Source organism: Osmerus mordax, chromosome 12 (genome assembly GCF_038355195.1).
Source record: "Osmerus mordax isolate fOsmMor3 chromosome 12, fOsmMor3.pri, whole genome shotgun sequence".
Taxonomy (NCBI): domain Eukaryota; kingdom Metazoa; phylum Chordata; class Actinopteri; order Osmeriformes; family Osmeridae; genus Osmerus; species Osmerus mordax.
The window spans coordinates 8,777,397-8,796,385 of NC_090061.1; the positions used below are offsets into that span (position 1 = coordinate 8,777,397).

General features: G+C 46.9%; 1 protein-coding gene across 1 annotated transcript in view; it reads left to right on the plus strand.

Annotated features, from left to right (window-relative positions):
• LOC136954547 (proline-rich proteoglycan 2-like) overlaps positions 1–17,932 on the plus strand; it is a 68,598-nt gene extending 50,666 nt beyond the window's left edge. The window contains exons 6-8 of the mRNA XM_067248171.1: positions 16,307–16,756; positions 16,919–16,944; positions 17,883–17,932. Of these exons, the coding sequence (XP_067104272.1) occupies positions 16,307–16,756; positions 16,919–16,944; positions 17,883–17,932 (526 nt within the window). The remainder of the gene's footprint in view (positions 1–16,306; positions 16,757–16,918; positions 16,945–17,882) is intronic.
• Positions 17,933–18,989: the final 1,057 nt, after the last annotated feature.

Below are 18,989 nucleotides of genomic sequence, written 5' to 3' on the forward strand. Positions count from 1 at the left end.
ATAGCATTTGATGTTGTTGTTTTTTTCGTGGACAAATGATTGAAGCGTGCCTCAGGCTAGAGGATCTAGAAGGAAGGAGGGAACGTTAAATAGGTCACCAGCGCTTAAGATTTTATGGTGATAGACAGCGTGTGGCTCTGTACACTCACAGTCATTGCCGGTTTTGCGGAGAACTGGTGGAGAAGTGTTTACTACCAGTGGTACCAATCTTCATTCAGACCTATCGCCGTATGGTCTCTGTGCTGTATATTACTTCCTTATTGGTTCGCTTCAGCTCTGGGCCCTGTGCACTTAGGGCCGGGAGAGTAGACCAGGTCTGGACAGCAGCATGGGGGAATTTTACTGCTTCTCCAAAATGAAGCAAACAGGCTTTATTTGCCCTTTCCTACTGAGACACAGGGAAATTATTATCCACAAAGTGCAGCAATAAAGAATTGATTTTTCAGCCATGATGAATCCAGTATGTTACAGCTGAGGCTCGGGCCTCAAGCGTGTTTTATGGGCTTAGGAAGGAGAAACTCGATCCTGCAAGAAAAGCCCAGCTACTCAAGGAATAGTTGATGAAAGCCTATATCCTCAGAAATTGATATTAAGCGCTCTCAAAGCGGGTATGAAGATTGCGGTAAGATATGTAGACCTACAGTAGCTTGAAATGACTGGCTGCAGCTGCATCTTGTCAGATAAGAGTCTTTATGTGGCTTTTTTTCTTTGCCATAATGGTTGCATGTAAAGCAGCAAACAAAGGAGATGGTGTAAAATCCGGATGAAGATAAGGAAGTATCAGTGAAATGTCAAGGACTATGTGTGTCTCCCACACACGGTAACACAGTCCTGAAAGCCTGGGTGTTAAAAGCGTTCTCGTCAAGAGGGCCTGGCTGCATTCACCCACCACCCTATACAAACAAGTTTGTGTCCAAGTACCACATTGTTTCAAAAGACCTTGGGACGCACACAGAAAAAACCGCTCTCTCTCAGCCTTTCACGCCCAAGCTAAACGTTTAGCCACCCCGGCTAATTAGCTGCTGTGAAAAGAGAGCACATCAAAGGGAGGCTGAGTTTGGAGTCTCCCTCGCCACCCCTCAGGTCCAGAGGTCAGAGCCTCTCCAACAGAGGAGTAAGGACTTCTTAGACCCTTGGACGCTCACCCCTCACCCCGGGCTGGAGCCAATCTCAGAGTCCCCAGCAGAGGGATGCGCACCCCCCCCCCATACCCCCCCCCAACAAAAACAGGAATACATCAAAGAGCCAGTTGGAAAAAGACAAGAGGGAAGAGAGCAAAAAAAATAAAAAGCCCAGCCGATATCAAATTCCCTCTTATTCTGTGCATATTCCAGTAGATTAATATAATGAATCGCTCCAAGTTGTCAGGGGTCTAAAGGGCCCTTGCTGTGCAGCAGTCTCCTCTGGCCACTTGAGAAGAATTATGTGATTAAACAGACCTGAGCATTCTGGACACAGGCAGAGAGAAGAAAGCCTCATTCCCCCTCCATAATGCCCCTAATGAAGTGGCTGGTGGGTCCTTCAGTGCTGGCCGGGCCTTGTGCAGCCTGTTCACAATCTGTCTAATGACGGAGAGAGGGGGCTGGGGATGCCGAGCGCACTAGCGCTTCCCAATGAGCCACAAAGGGAGATCACAGGCCCCATTGTGGCCAGGCACAGGGGCTTAGCACTCATCAGCCCCAATAAACCTGTCCTCTAGTCAGGGCGGGACCCTCCCCTCCGAGAGCTCGCCAGCAGACCCACACACTCCCTCGCTGCCTCCATCCCCTCTCTCACTCACTCATTATGACATCAGGAGGACATGGCCTTATCACCCACTGCACCAGTCCTCACACTGCCTCTCTACACTGTTTGTATTTACGTGTCAACCTGAAATAACAGGCCTTTTTTTCTCCCTTGGCTGATGCTGGTGTGCACGGCAAAGAGCAGATCATGTATAGGGGGGTGTATCTCCATACACTGGTTGTTTACTCGTCCGGCCTTTCGCCTCCATGTTTAAACGGGGGGGCGCTCCCCCCGGCCTGCACCGACGCCCGGAGTCCCTGCCAAACGTATGGAAATGAGTGCCGCCACAATGGCGCCCACAGCTGCACACAGACGGCCAAAGACAGAGGGCCAGGCGGCAGGGCCTTTCATCTGTAACCCCTGATCCCCCTCACAGCGACACGTCATGTTCACCCCAACACTGGCCCCCCAATAGAAAACTTAACCCCACCCCCCCCCCCCCTCATGCCCCAAATCCCCCCCCCCACTGCGCTGTCTCTATGCACAGATGAGACTCTGGTCTAGGACCGCAGCCTCATCCATAATGTCCAGCTTCATCCAGCCCTCTTCCCTCATCCCTGGCTGACCCACATACCTTGGCCCCTGTCGATGGCCCTTAGCCTCCTTTTGGTCAAAGAGAAACAGGAAATGTGGAGGAAAAGCAAACAACCTCCTTGTTATTCCTTCCATCTCCTCTTCCTCCTTCCTTCTCCTCTATGACACCTCTCTACCCCTCTGTGGTGAGGCCGTGGGCTAACATGACTGTGCGTAGGACTAAGGTGGTTGGATTGGGCGATGGGTATCCAAAAGAGAGAGTGATAGAAAGAGAGAGAGAGAGAGAGAGGGGGGGGTAAATAACCTGATTGCTTTAATCTCAGTGCTCGCGGCGGCGGTGGAGGCCTTTCATAAAGCTCTCTGGCCGTGTGATTCAGACCCGGCCCCCGGCTCTCCGCAACGCGCCATTGTTCTCACATGAAAATCAATTCCCTTGAAGACCCTCCTTAATCCCGTCTTTGGCATCAACAATGGCCACTTGTGCACAGCCCTGATAGACTAAGAGCTGAGATGATGCGGCTGTCTGCTCTGATTCCAGATCCATTCAGGTAATGGCGGCCAGCATCACTTTGTAGTGCCAAGTGCAGGACTCGACAGGAAGACGTTTGCGATCATAATTTCCTGCAGAGCAGAGGCCTGGGCACCCCATGCCCCCGCCAGACTTTTAATTAGGGTCGACAACCACAGAGACCCAAGATCAGCCCGCAACAATGACTGCCTCTTTGAACGTGCTCTGTCCTCTGTCCCCACTGAGCCCAGATGGACAGCACCGAGCCATGATCACGCTAATAACAATCACCCCAGCAACAGTCAGTGAACACAGCCTCAACACCAGCGGGCCATGGGCCGGAGCCTGACCTACAGGCTGAGGTTCATAGACAACTACCTTCTACAGGTGTGTTCGAAAACACTCTGTCTCCGCACTTTGACGCAAAAACAAAACAACAGGGTTCTGATGAAATTACAAAGTTGAGTAGAGCACGTCGATCCACTTTGTAAGGGAGCTTGAGAAATGAAATGCGATCAAAGTGGATATTTTATGTGACAGGGAAGTCTCTGAGATATCTGTGAGCCGCGATAGTAGCAGCAACAGTGCTCGTCATGAGCCTGTGTGGGTTTCAGGTTAGCTTGCCTTCCCAGGGAGGAGAGACTTCTCCAACTGTCAGGTATCGCTTTTCAACAAAGCCTGACGGGTCGCTGATCTTTATATTGGATTCACACATCAAAACATGGGCAGGTTTCCTCAACTGCTGGACTCCAGAAACAAGCTTTGAAGCAGCCTTCTACCTAACTCTCTAAAGACATGGCAGGGGCACCGGAGAGCAACATCACAGCAACAATCCTCCTTAATTACAGTCAGAGCTATATCTAAAAAAGCTGATGAGGAACACAAAGGCCTTAGTCTACAGAGGAGATTTCATTACCCGTCCCTCTTCTTACCTTTTCTGTGTTTGGCAAAGAAAAGGAACAAAGGCGGAACCCTACTGATTGAAAACTAGCAGAACAGTGAAACAACAGGACACAACTGATCGCTCATGCATGGCTGGGATTAGGAGAAAAGTAGAAAGAGCATGGAGAAGAAAGAGCACAACAAAAGAAACAGGGGACTGACAAACTTTTTTCTTTTTCTTTTGAGGTGAAAGGAATGGAAGAAAAGGTCTGGTCATATGAAAAGATAGAGAGAGAAAGATTACCAAACAGAGGCAGTTGTTCTTAGCCTCTGTACGCCTCCACTCTTGCTCCTTTTAACCAACAACATGAAAGAACAAGCCAAAGTCTCTGGTGACCAATATGAGACAAACACCCCACATAAAAACGAATTGTTTATCATCATATTAGTTAGAATTAATTAATTATTTGTTTTTGAGGCACGTTCACTAGTGCAGGGCCCTCTTCTTTGTTAATGTTTAATAGCAAAAGAATGGAACATTGTGATTTTGGGTTGACCAACTGGCTTGTGAAAGTCTTCAATGACACACCAAGCTAACAAGACAGCAGTCTTATCCTCCCCCGCTTTCTCTTCATGGAAATCATCCAGCAATACTTTGCACGCCTTGCCTGCTTTGGCCTCGGTCCAAATTGCTCTCTATTCCTTTATGCTTCATAACAAGAAGGAAAAGGTGATTAGAATCTCTATGTCTCTCTCCTCAATTTAAGATTTAAGATCTGAACACAGAGAGGAGAGAAGGAACCCCTCCTCCAGGCCTGGATGTATTCACATGGTACACCAGCCACCCCTTAGTCTGGTGCCAGGGGGAACCGTGGGTTTCTGTGTGTGTACTTGTGTGTGTCCGAATTTTGGTGCTACACACTGATAGGCTACTGTGCAGGAGTTGTGAAACATTGGTCACACGCATCCATACGGACACAAAAGTTGGCCTTTTCTCAACTTTTACTTCTCTAATACAGATTTAAAAGCCATCTGTGCCCATTTTGAAAATGTAAAGAGTTAGATTCAATCCTACATAAGGACTGCATTGAAAACATATGCACAGTCCATAAAAATATGCAATAGTGTAAACCAGCGTTATAGTGTAAAGAAAAGGATTGTTCAAATCCATACGGCAAAACGACAAGCAAAGGGCCATGAAAAAAACATCAGTCACTTAGCATAGAAAACACAAGAGCTATTACCACTGCTCCCAAACACATCATGTGCTTGTTTGGACAATCACTCAGAGTTCATTCACGTCCCTTCTTATCCCCTTAAAAACAAAAACACACAAGACACTTGTTAAGTGTTTTTCTCGAAACAAAAGTGTTGGCTGTGACTCTCTGAAAAAGAATTCCGGTGGGGACTGTTGCCGTGCCACCCCTGATTCTCTCATGGCACGTCCGAGCCCTCTAATCGCCGTGACTGCCTGACCTTTGGGCCGGCCCCCTTCTGGGATTTACAGCTTTTCACTGGCTTGACCCCTGACCCCCCCACCGACACTCTCCACACATGAGCTCCGCTGAGAGGTCTGACTGGGTCTGCCCTGCGCTGACGCAGGACCCCGGCTCCTTCGACACGTCAAAACCTCTCTAGGTGGCAAAATCCATCCAGCCGCTCATTAACCACTGCCTCCTCCCCTCCTCCGCCCCCTCCACCCCCCACCTCCTTAAAACACAGCTTCCCCCAGGGCCTGGAGCTAGAGGTAGCCCAGGTTGAAGCCTAGGCCTAATGAAGTGTGCCATGGTGTGTGTGTGTGTGTGTGCACGTGGGGGGAGGTGGAGCTGGGGGTGGAGGGGGCTGAATACCACCACATGTGGGGATGATTGCAGGAAGTGGCGCAGAGTGGCAGGGGGACCCCAGGAGTTTGGGGAGGGGGCACAGTTGGGGACACTGGCAGTGCATTCCCAGGAGCCATTGTGCGGGGTCGCTCCATGGGGCGCAGGGCCCTGCTCAGCGAAAGCCCCCTTCCAGACCAGGTCGTGCACGTTTGTGGCCCAATGAAACACAAGCCGCTGGGGGTCACCCTCTCTTAATCTTCAATTAAAGAGCCCCTCTGGTCTTTGTCTCAGCACCACATAGACAAAAAGACAGGCAACTAAGCAAACACCAGTTGCTTTAACTGAATGGACTCAGTTGTGTTTTTTTTATGTCAATATCTTTTTCTGTCGTTACATCATAGGTCGGTCTGCAAGGCACTGTAACATAAGTAACTATGATGCGGATAAGTAAGACTACAGTATGTTGTTTTTGTTTCTGGGGGTTTTAGAATCTCCCTCGGTTGGCTCGTAAGGTCTAACCTCTTACCTTGCGATTACTGCCCCCCCGCCACCTCCACCCCCACTCCCCTCCCCACCACCAGCTCCACAGAAACACAGTAGCTAGAGTAATACAGTGCTTCCTCTTTGGGGGGCAGTTAATCACCACTGAGCAAACATGTGTGTGCTGGACCGTGAAGGCACCATTTCTCACACACTTCATAATGAACCTCGTTCTACACAGGGCTCTACCAGCCCACTGCTGCCTTCCTGGACCCAGTCACTCCTCAGATTGCTTTTTTTCCCTGTGATTGCCTGCAATCGTGTGAGGAAAAAGAGTTTCCAGACTGAGCGAGAGATGAAACTATGAAACTGGTTCGGTTGTTCGTTCATGCAAATAATTTCTGCATTCTGAAGGAGCTTTTTTCTGCTCTCCTTTACGTTGCCTGAGTGAGGCCCATTTCTTCTCCAAGCTTACACACTCTTAGACTTCAAAGGTCAAAAGTTATTATTTATTGACTTGTTTGACTACAGCTAACGAAACCTCTAGAGCTGTATTAAAGCAGTTTGGTAACCTCCTACCCAATGAAGAGCGCTTGTCTCTCTATTTTCTCACAGACAAACAAAAACAAAACAACAAAGAGTGAGGGTTCATAAAGGAGGTTTGGGCAGATGGGTCACATGCTGTCCATTGAGAGTTCAGCCCATCAGGCGCATTCACTGGTCTCTATAAACTCGACAGGCTGCTTAAATACCTGACATTAGAAAAGAGGGAAAACAAAGAGCGAGAGAGAGAGGGGGAACAACAGATAAAATAAATAAGACCGCCTCTGTGACTGATGTGTATGGATGGTGCTGGAGAGTCAGTGACAATTAAAGAAATGTGGCTCCGACCACAAAAGGAGGCTGGAAAACAATGAGTGTTGCCTCGAGCCCCAAATTCCCTAGCCTTTCTCCTGGGTCTGGAAGGAGCTGGCTGGGCACATTTTTTATGCCGTTCCCACTTGGACCCCCTTTAGAGTCTTTGTCTGCATTCTGGGTCCATGAGAAAAGTCAAACACATACACTTGGCTGTGGCTCACTGGTTCAGCCTCCTGCACTAGCAAATCCTAACGTGGGATTCCAAGAGGCTCTCCGCTGACATTATTACTAATAATTACACAAGCGGATCTCCATTCAAATGAAAGTAAGAGGGAAAGAAATGGAGGATTGTGCTTTCCCCCCATACTCAGAGTAAGATATTGCTCATATGTGGGCCAGAATATGTGGTAACATCAAAAGAGGAGAAGAAAGATAAATACCGGCCAGCGATTAAAATCCATATTTATGCAGCCCAATTTTCCTTGCGAGGAAATTCTGCACATTGGTTCGCTGACTCCATTTGATCTGAACTGAAAAGATGTGTGAACCTTGGGGGTCTGTGATCCCGGCCTAATGCGTTGGCAAAAACAATCAATTATATTGTAAATTGTAGGGAGAGGAGCATTGAAATGTTTGAACAACATCGGGTTTTTACAAATGAAAAAGGCAGTCCAACACCAAAAATGTGCAAATAAACAGCTTGACACAGAGGCAGTCGGGAAAAGTTGGGTCTGTCAATGCAGACATCCAATTAGAGGGAGCTAATCATGCCGTCTGAGTTCAGCTCAAGCAGAAGAGGAACTGAACATGACCTGGAGCTAGCACTCCGACCCAACATGGTACACAACACTGGCACCGGCATCCAACAGAACAGAAAGCATTAAGTGTACATCGATGCCACTTCCCCTCTCCCCAGCCTCCTCTCCACCCCACCACTCTCTCCTCTGTGGGTTTCAGCCTGTTCTTCTCTCCCCAAAACACTAGCAGCAGAACACTGAGAGACTGTTGTGTTCTCTGCGTTCTAATAATCCCCGCAGCAGCCATCTTCTTTTCTCCCTGGAGCATCCCAAAAGAATCCTTCGGTAACAAAATCTCAGAGGGAGAATTACACAGTCTGCACATAAACAGTAGCTGCGAAGTTTGGCTTTACACACACGGAACGCATCTTAAAGTTCAAGTAGAAAAATACATGAAAAATCTCCCCCATGCATCTTTTTCTTAAAGTGTGTGTAATAAATCAGTGTCAAAAAGCACTGTGGTTCTGTGGAGAGCATTTACACAGAGTTTCTGGCTAAAGTCCTTTTCAACCCATGACTGAAAGAATATCTATTCTGTTCCTGCAGATATCAAGGCTGTAAATCACAAACACTAACTTTCTGTGTCCAGGTCTGCCGTGAAGAACTATCCAGGCCTCAGCACGGGCTGTTTGATCTCACTGGCTGGTTTTATGATCCATCAGGAGGACCATGTATCTTTTACAGGGAGCGCTACCATCTTCAAACTGCAGGTTGGACACAGCAAGGCCTGATCAATAGATGTGAAGCAAATGTGATCACATTTGAGATTTTCCTGCTTCATAACTGAACAGTGGGTACTGTTTCAATAAATAATGTTTGATGTCTACAGTCAGTATGTATAGACCTACCTGTCAGAACAAACACTGAGCTTTCATTATATTTGAAAATAACTTAATTACGAAATGACTGCAGGTTTTCAGACATTACTTTAGATTGAAATGATTTCCAGTCATTTAGTAAAGCGTTTGTCTGCAAAAAGTTAATCAGACTTAATTCTCCGCTTGAAATATCACATACATGAGGAATCATTGGTCCTAATCTGGGAGATGTTTTCTAGCAATGGAATACATTTCGTGTTATTCCATGCAAGAAGAAATGGTTGGCACTCTCTTTGATCTTGTGCACTCACCAAGAAGAAGTAGATTAAAAGGTTCATGAAATCTAAAATAAATCTCAAATTGGTTTTTAGTGGTGTTGCTTAAGTCGAAAATTAACTTTATGCAAAACATCCACAAACGTATGCACACAGTTCTAATTTAAACAACCGTCCATAACCTATATAACTAATGTCCTCATCTCTGACACTTTACATGGTCCTATGCAGTTCTATGAAGGTTCACGTGTCACCTGAATATTTACACTCCTGGGCGATTCTTTTACATGTGCTGCGGAACCACAGCATATGAAATAATAAGCAAGTCTTTGGTTGTGTCCCTGCGTGGTCAGAAGGAGACTGCAAGCTCCCTTTAGTAAGGCAGGAGTCCGAGAGGCTCTCTATTTGAAGTGAACACACAGAGCCCGTTTTGATTGGATAAATCTAGAGCTTCACAGAAAGACTCCCCTGTTTGGGGGGCATCTGATGGGGGGCCTTTCCCCCCTTCTTCTTCTTCTTCTTCTTCTTTTTCCTGTGGCATTTTTCCCCAATGCAAGAAAAAAAGATGTCCACTGAAGCTGGGCTGGAACGCGATCATAGGCCAGACCAGTGAGTCCCCCATTAAGGTTTTGGGTTATAAACAGCATCTGTTTCAAATGGGACTAGAAGAGTACTTTTTTCTTTCTCTCTTCCTTAGTATCTGTCTCACTTTCCATATATCTATATATCTATCCCCCCTTTCTTCCTGTATCATAGACCTGACTCAAACCATCAAGAGGAAGAAAAAGACTCTTTGCTCTCTCTCTCTCTCTTCTTCTGAGTTCTATATTCCTCTCGCTCATTATGGGCCAAAAGAAAGGGATTTATTTAGCGTCAAAAATCCCAGCGCGGCACAAGCTTCCATATTGGTCGATTTAGATCTGTGACTTTCATGTGCAACAGTTCCTGTGCTATGGGTTATGAGTGACAAGCACACACAAGCACCCCCCCCACACACACACACATCTGCACCACTCCACACTGCTGAGATTCAGATGATGATTGTTTCCCATAAAAACATTTTTGTTTTAACATTTTGGAATAGATCTACAGCCATAAACACATTTTTATCAAAGTATATCTTCACTGGATTGTAAGAAGTTGGATGATCCACTGTAGGTACTTAATTGGGATGTTTGACACTGGGCCAACTCCTGGCTGCCATTTGCCAGCTTACTGTATGAGGTGTTAGGCTTGGTCTCTGAGCTTGGTACAGGAGGATGTTCAGTTTATGTCTCTTGATCGCTGTCGGCTCACTACAGACCTCAGCTCAGTACAGACCGCAGCTCCTTACAGGCCTCAGCTCACACTACAGACCTTAGCTCACTACAGACCGCAGCTCCTTACAGGCCTCAGCTCACTCTACAGACCTCAGCTCACTACAGACCTCAGCTCACTACAGACCTCAGCTCACTACAGACCTCAGCTCACTCTACACACCTTAGCTCACTACAGACCTCAGCTCACTACAGACCTCAGCTCACTCTACACACCTCAGCTCACTCTACACACCTCAGCTCACTCTACACACTTCAGCTCACTCTACAGACCTCAGCTCACTTTACAGACCTCTGCTCACTCTACAGACCTCAGCTCACTACAGACCTCAGCTCACTCTACACACCTCAGCACATTGCAAACCTCAGCTCACTCTACAGACCTCAGCTCACTACAGACCTCAGCTCACTCTACAGACCTCAGCTCACTATAGACCTCAGCTTACCACAGACCGCAGCTCACTATAGACTTAAGCTCACTACAGACCTCAGCTCACTCTACAGATCTCACCCACTTCACTAAGAGTCTGGTGCTGCCCTCTACTGGCTGAAACACAGTCTTTAGCCCTTAATCTAAAGTATTCACATACGGGAAATAAGCCTTTTGCATGTGAACAATTATGTGTGGAATATGATTATTATTATTTTTACAACGATTAGTTTAAATTAGTTTACTAGTTTAAGTTTTACTTCAGGGTACATAAACCAAACAAATGCTCTTATTTTCAGTCTGCAAGAATAACTATTATTAATAATGATGATTAAAGTAAGGATACATTACATCTAAAGAACAATAGAGCAGCATTACAATTTCCCAGGTGATGTGCCTCCGGCATATGGGTCTTTAAGATTGTGTGATGTGCTCATAGAACCTGTGACACGAACAGTGCTCTTTCTGATAGCGTGCACGCTTGGGAAGTAAACAGGAAGTGTGTTATTTTAGCACCAAAAGCCCACTCATCCTCTCATTGGTGGCGGACTGGTGTCACTAAGATTTGGCATATGGGTGTTGAGACCTGCTGGCAACCTGCCTTTTAAAGACTAAAATAGCAACAACCAACAGTTATAATATACTTTCTTTTTTTGCTCCCAGTACAAGCATTTTGGTATTAGTCATTTACATTTACTGTATTGCTTGAAGTATTTTAAATACAAACATTTTATTCAAATTCTCTGCCACTTTTTCCAGACATTATAATATGGCTGATTTCCCGTTGACATGATGTGGAGAAGGTGGAGGTTGGCCTTTGTTCCTTGCTTCCTGGGTGTGTGCAGAGCTCTCTAAGCTGCACCTATTTGAACACGCAATGTTTTAAAGCTGAGAACAGCATGGGGTCCCAGATTGAAGGAGATGAGAGAAGGAGACGAAGAGGGGGTAGAGAGAGAAAGAGAAAGAGAGAGAGGAAGGCGGTTGAGTAAGTTAGGGTAAACCAAGAGAGAGAGAGAAAAGAATAGAACGAAAGAAAGAGTGAGAGAGACAGAGAGAGAGAGAGAGAGAGAGAGAGAGAGAGAGAGAGGGAGGGAAAGAGAGAGTCACAGTTTTATTTATTCAAAAATGACATGACACCAAGTTGCTGCCATGTAGCTTTCCTATCACGGTAATGACAGCAGAGATGAGACAGCAGGTTGAAGTGGGGGAGTATGTACTACCAGAGAGCCAATCTCACTCTGACATCCACGTCAAAACACCTCGCAGCAAACATATGTTGTCTTTTCCAAGGTGCCTTTTTAAACCAACATGCTTAAAGACACCCGAGTGCAAGATCACGCATCTTACATGGAATGGAATGATTTGATTGGTGCACAAGGTGCCTAGACTCTTGTCCTTCAGCAGGCTGTATGTTGGATGAGAGAGGGCCTTTGACGACACGCAAGACAAAGGGGGGGTAGGAGGAGGGGCAGACTGCCAGTGTCATACTGCAGGAGTCTGTCTCCTGGCTGGCTTGGGAACAGATGGCCACCTGGATTAATTGAGTCGATTAAATCATCCCATTATGTAATTAAGAGTGGAGTCCGGTGCAGTGGACGGGCCAGGGTGGGGCGGAGAGGGGCGGGGTTGCCTTCCCTTAGAAGACCTGGATGCGATTTATCTCCAGACAGAGCGGAGTTGACCAGACCAATGAAATATCCATCTCTCACACTGTGTTACAGCACTGTGTCCTGCACCGGCCATGTTGCCAACTGGACAGTTTGATTGTCGGACTGTTTCTGTCACAAAATGAGTTCTACATTGTGTAGATTGAATACAAATTTATTTTGAATAAAACAAGGTATTTATATTTTCCGGACAAATATTTGTTTGCCTTAGTATCGGATGCCAACTTGGAAAATTGGATGCAAAAATTAAATTGTATCTCGGTATGTCTTACTGCAGTTTCTCCTTTTCTGTCACCAGATGACGCTCTTACGCAATGTGAGCTCGGTCTGAGACCCAGAAATGATGCTCACACAGAGGGGATCTGAGGTGATCCATGTTTCCAGGTCGTGGTTGCTGATGAAACACAGGATTACAGCAGAGACAGTCGGAGATGAAAGGTGTTGTAAGAGTGCAGTTTCTTCTCCCCGTCTTCCCTTGGGTGTGAGTTTGTCTGTGTACACTGAATGCATCTGGAGTGAAAGCAACAACTCAACTCCGTCAAGGAGGTGGCTTCCTGTGTGAAGCTACCGGCTTTTTCAAGTGTGTGTGCGTGTGTGTGCTTGCATACATGTGTGTGTGACAGATGTATGTGTATGTGTTTGGCCACCAGAGGCCTGTGAAGGATTTCTGTTGATGCTAATGGGACAAAGCCTCGGTTTTCATCTTCCTGTTCATGTTTTAATTGGGATTTTTCGGTTAGGTTTCTGGGTTGCTGACTTTTTATCAAGGGCTCAATTTTGGAGAGAGCAAAAGAACAGGGGGAAGAGAGAGAGACATAGAGCGACAAACAGAAGATTGGTTTGTGAGAATACACTGTCTAGCCACAGACCCCCCATGATCACGGGGCCACGCCCCCTGATATACAAGGCATGCAGTAATCTCAGTCACTATTATTAATTAGGCTTGTCTGTCTAAACCTCCAGGTTTGCTTACATTGCTGGGGCTGCCGGAGCACTCCTTTAATTGAATGTATAGCAGGTTAATGGGATGAGATCACAGACAGGACAGCTAAGCTGATCCCTGTAGCCCCTTCCCCTGACGCCTGACAAGCCCCAAGCCCAGCCCAGCCAGTAAAGAGGATACCCAGCTCTGTCTAAGACTTGTCTAGTCTGCACCCACGTTGTGAGACGTCTGAGAGCAGGAGTCGTCTGATACAATATGCTATATTCACACCCCAAAATGGATGCCAGTTGTAGAGTTGTTCTTGATCAAGTGCGGCAAAAAATCCAAGGCATTGAATGGCAGTCTCTTTACAATTGTGTTGGAGTCGAAGAGTCTTGGAGCTAGAAGAAGATATCCTGGCCATTGGTTTGGTCATAAGAGATTCTGATTCTGATTCTGAAGAGGGCATCTCCCTGGTCTGCAGCCCCCGGATTCCACTTACTGAACACCAGAGAACATCCGGCTCTCCAGGAGAGGAGATCTCAATGCTGGCATGTATTTACATTGTCATTTTGTAACGAGTAACATTACCATATATCATGCAAAGAAGTTATATAACTTATGGGATCATGACAATATGAAACACCAATGAAATCATATTGTCTAAGTCAGGAGCTAGTCCTCAGTTTATCCCACAGGTGGCAGTGTTGTACTCGGAATGTCTTGGTAAGTATTACTGGTATCCAATAGGTGTCAGCTCAGCCATAATTACATCTGTCTCTTCTGTGTATTTATATCTAGTGTGATTTTCTGTGTCTGCAGCTGAGAGATGGGTTAGCTTCTTTCGAAAGACTGCCAAAGAATCCTTTGTGCTCGCATTACAATGATCCAGCTCATGTTTAGACTGGAGCCTCAAGGGACTTTTAAAGTGTGATCCTCGGTCCCCTTGTCATCCTATTAATATCTCTGAGTAATGGCTGCGAGAAGACAGGCGAAAAACAAAACAAACAAAAGTTTCAAATCGCAAAAGGAGAATGGACATTTATAGGCTACATTGAAAACGACTTGTTCTGGTGGTTTAACAACCATGTTTCACACACAAGATCATGGCTCAGGATCATGTGAAGACACACAGGTCGGACAGCAGAATCTGTGTCTTCTAGCTGGAGTTTTGTCTCTTCCTGAGCACCACACAGAACACAGCTCCTCACTCCCAAACATGGGTACATACCAAGAGCAGGCAAGTGATTGAGTTCTTCTGCTTATTTTGGGAGACTCTTTGAAGATGAAACATGTGAATTGTGAGTCCCTCTGGTCCTCCCTGGAGAGAGACATTATTTCCAAAGGCTAAAGCAGCTCCTCAAAGCCCTGCTGACATTTGCATAAATCCATCAGCCACAGACACCACAACAGCCCTGACTCCAGGGTGGCTTGCTTTTTGACAGGAGAGGAGACAGACTCACTGATGGCAGGTTATCAGTGGCTTTGGTGGAGAAGTTTGTAAAGTATGTTAATTTTGTTATTTATTTCCTCTCTTTATGGGACCAATGTGTTTCACTTGCATGTTTGTGTGTGGATGGATTTCTCCTCTCCCACTGCCCAGATAAACTACTCAGACACAGCTTAGTCTTGCAGCCATTTAGAATAAATCCCATTCCTCACTGAATGGCCCAACTTCCATAACATTTCTAGTATCATAGTTGAGACAAAAAGATAAGTATTTTCCCTTGTTTTCTCTCAGCCACTCATTTGGTTATGAGCTATATATGTTCCCACTTATATCCAGGCGTGTGGAAGAGAAGGCTTGACCACCAGTTTCCTCTGTCGACCACAGTAATACATTCACACATCCATTTCACTACTCCTCTCTTGTCTCCTGTCAGAGTGCTCACTTGCTCATTCTCAGCCATTTCTGACAGGCTGCTCTCTGGGCTTTCAATCAAGTGTCACAGTGGTACACCAGCCTGGACACGGCACGGGGGCAAAACTACAACTCCCATAGCTCAACTATTCCACTTTGCTGATTGGCCAATAGAGCCAAACAGCCAATGGAGAGGTTGAATCTGAGGAAGATGATAGGAGGGAGGGAACCCCATCAGCAGACCAGCATATATAACAGCCACTGCGCAATTACATAACTACGGTCTGAAAACTGAGATGAGAGGGAGAGAGGAAAATTATTATAAAGAGAGCACCCTTTTTACTCCTTGGAATACAGGCCTGAAACACATGCCTGACAACAGAGTAAATCTGAAAACATACTTCAGAATATGTCCCAAAAAGGTTTTAATCAAACACGTTTGCTTCACTTTTGTATGATGTCAAAAAGGGATGTTATGGTCTGCTAACATCTATGGATATCAGAAAGCCTCAAAGGCAGTCTGAAAGCTTCAAAAAACAGAAGCCTGTTATCGATTGACATTTTCTCATTTATTTAGGAAGCGCCAAGGCAATTTTGTTTACTCTCTATTGATTGATGGCAATAACTTTCCTATTCAGTTAAGCAGGCTGTCATTTCACTGAAGAAAAATATAAGCTTTCCTCAACTGTTAGGGCCAACTTTGATATCCTGTTTGCTAAAATGAATGAATAAAAATGCCAAATATTTATTCTTCCCCAACAAATGTAAATATAAGCCACTTAGATTCTGCATTAAACCCCCACAGTAAATGTTCTGAGGCAAGGCCCTGAGGAGACAAACTTTCTATCTGCTTGCAGACTCTACGCATCAGGGACTTTCCTTGTCTTCATCTTCTCCTGCGGGAGTTGTGTTTACGGGGCGGGCTTAGGTGGAAAACTATGTTGTACGGCCCCGAGGAGAGGTGGGGACGGGGTTAAGTACTGGCAAAGGTCAGGTTAAGGTTAAGGCCACGGGTCACATGACTGGCCTCTGTAAATAAGTGAGAGTAAGAAGTGAAGAAGAGACATTGAAAGGAATAGAGAAAGGGAGAGGAGCGAGAGAGATAGAAAGGTAGAGTTGTTCAAACAGATTTCTATCTTGCAGTAGGAAGGAAGTTAAGATGTTTCAGTATAAAACACTGTGACTAAGCGCTTCTCAGAGCAGCTCTCTGGGCCTGAGGGAGGAAGGCTAACAGTTAGCTCTTGTGTTTCTGCCACCACGCAATGCAGGGCCCCTCTGGAATCCCCATGGACCCACCAACCTTCCCCTCTGGATCTCCCCCTGAACCCCCCCCCTGGACCTCCCCCCTAGACCTCCCCCCTGGACCTCCCCCCTGGACCTCCCCCCTGAACCTCCCCTCTGGACCTCCCCCCTGGACCTCCCCCCTGGACCTCCCCTCTGTACCTCCCCTCTGGACCTCCCCCCTGGACCTCCCCCCTGGACCTCCCCCCTGAACCTCCCCTCTGGACCTCCCCCCTGGACCTCCCCCCTGGACCTCCCCTCTGTACCTCCCCTCTGGACCTCCCCCCTGGACCTCCCCTCTGGACCTCCCCTCTGTACCTCCCCTCTGGACCTCCCCCCTGGACCTCCCCTCTGGACCTCCCCTCTGGACCTCCCCCCTGGACCTCCCCCCTGGACCTCCCCTCTGGACCTCCCCTCTGGACCTCCCCCCTGGACCTCCCCCCTGGACCTCCCCCCTGGACCTCCCCCCTGGACCTCCCCCCTGGACCTCCCCCCTGGACCTCCCCCCTGGCCCCCAAAGTCAATTCCAGACCCTCTAATCTCCTTCCTGTCACTGACAACATATGTCAAGTCTACACTCAAGGATCACCATGATGAGACAAGGCAGAAGCCAAGACAGTGCAGACTGGTAATAATCCTCAAACTCATGAAACCTGTTCATTTCTGTGTTCCAATTCTCAGGGAAGGAAGAAACATAGGAAACACAAGTACAATATTCACTCCCCCACTGGTTGGGAGGCCCATTGCCAGCTTACCTTTTGAGGAAGTCCTGAGACAGATGGTCTAACAGTTTGGAAAGTCACCAAGGATGATTTTTTGTAATTTTCCCTCTGCTTTTGTTTAGACTTTGTGTCCGGTTAGTCCCCAATGCTCTCTTTGTTGATTTCTTTTCTCCAAATGTCGGACATTCCCCAGTTTGTGAAACAATCTCATTAGAGGTCACTATCTTTAGTGCTCACAGTCCATGTCTGTGTGTGTAAGCATGTGTTTGTGTGTGTATGTGTGTAAGATGGGGGAGTAGGGTCTTGACATCATCCCCCCAGTTGACAGGGACGTTAAACGGTCAGAGCACATTATTGGTGATCCCCCCCCCCCCCTTCTCTTGTCATCAGCTCTGTGGTTCGGGGAAGTAATATAATGAGAAATGCAGTTGCAGAGAAAAAAACGCTCACACAAATTATCCCTGGAAGTCAGTCAAATTTATGGTTAAGCACATTCTGTAGTGGAGCAGAAAGAACAGGAAGTCTCAGGCCTGTTTCCAATGACATCATCTCATTACTTAAAACAAGAGTATGTATAATGGTCACAGGATCAGAGGTGGGTTTTTATCAATGTATCACTCACATGTGTCACTTACAGGAGTGATGAAACACATACCTTTCCAACCATTCTTTCAGTGTGAAGTTAATCCTCACAGCACTACGTGTCCTGTCTGGTGTGAGGGACCGTGTGTTTGCATATTTGTGAGTGGATCACAGTATTTTGCGAAGATCTGAGAATGAAGTCCTCAACTTAACCTCTGATAGCTTTGCCCTATTTTGATACTTCCGAACCCCCTGCCCTTCCATCCCTTCAGTCCTCCATCCCTCCATCCCTCCATTCCTCTCATCCCTCCAACCCTCCCTGTTCTGTTATCGTCCCACAGGATTGGCCTCCTTCTCCGTGTCTCCTGTAGAGCTTCCTCAGCTCCGGTGAATGTTACCCTGGCTGACATGAATTAATGATGGGAGAGGCTTCAGAGGCCGACGCTCCGCTAAGCTCAGCTCTTGCATAACCTGGTCTGCAGCCCACACCTCACACCCTTTACTGCTCACCCTCCCTCCCTCCCTCATCCTCCTCGCCTTGCATCCTTCTATATCCGACCCCTCTCTCCTCTGGAGCTACAGCACAACATATGGCCCACAGAATTCACGGGAGCAGCCATATGGCACACGTCAGAAGTACTTACAGTTTACCTACTGAAAGAGGAGCGCAGGAGAGAAAGCGAGAGTGTGCGAGGCTAAAATACATTGCTGTGTCAGAAACAGCCAACCTGATTCAATAGAAGTTTGGACACTGACAACCTACTTACAGTAGCTGGAGTGAGGATCAAAACGAGTGTTGGTGATGTTAGCAGTGTTAAGACACCAGGGGAAGCATTGCAGTGATACCGGCACACAAAAGAGGCCCACTTTAGGACAGTCATCCGAGAAACCACAATGTATTCATCTTTCTCAGTGGAGAGGGCGTTCTCAGTCATTAGGCAGCACAGGGCTGCATCTGCTTGGATCATTAACATTCACTCGTCTGGCTGTCAGACAGATACCTCCTTCCTGTATACTTGCCTCCTACCGTCCTTACCTGTACCTGGACCCTCCTCATTCCGCTTGGCATAGCAGGTCATAGGCTGCAGCCCCAGCCCTCCACATCCTTGGAGAGAGCTGAGAGATTAGGGAGTGTCTTCTCTCCAATGTCATACCTCATTACTGGAGCTCTCTCCAGAGTCTCTCCCTGCACGGACCCAGGATGTTTGTTACACTAATGCCTCCAGAGTAGACACGAGAGAGCCTACGGTCGATGCAGCCATCGAATGTTTGCACAATGAAAGAACCCTTGTTGTCTTCACAGTCACGTCGGCTGCATCGACAGGACTGGTTTGTACCTCCTTGAATTTGAAAACAACGGAACGATTACAAAAGCACATTAGGTAATGCAGATGCTTTTTGAGGGGGTTGAACAGTTTTACTTTGTTTTCCTGCAAGTGAAGCATTCT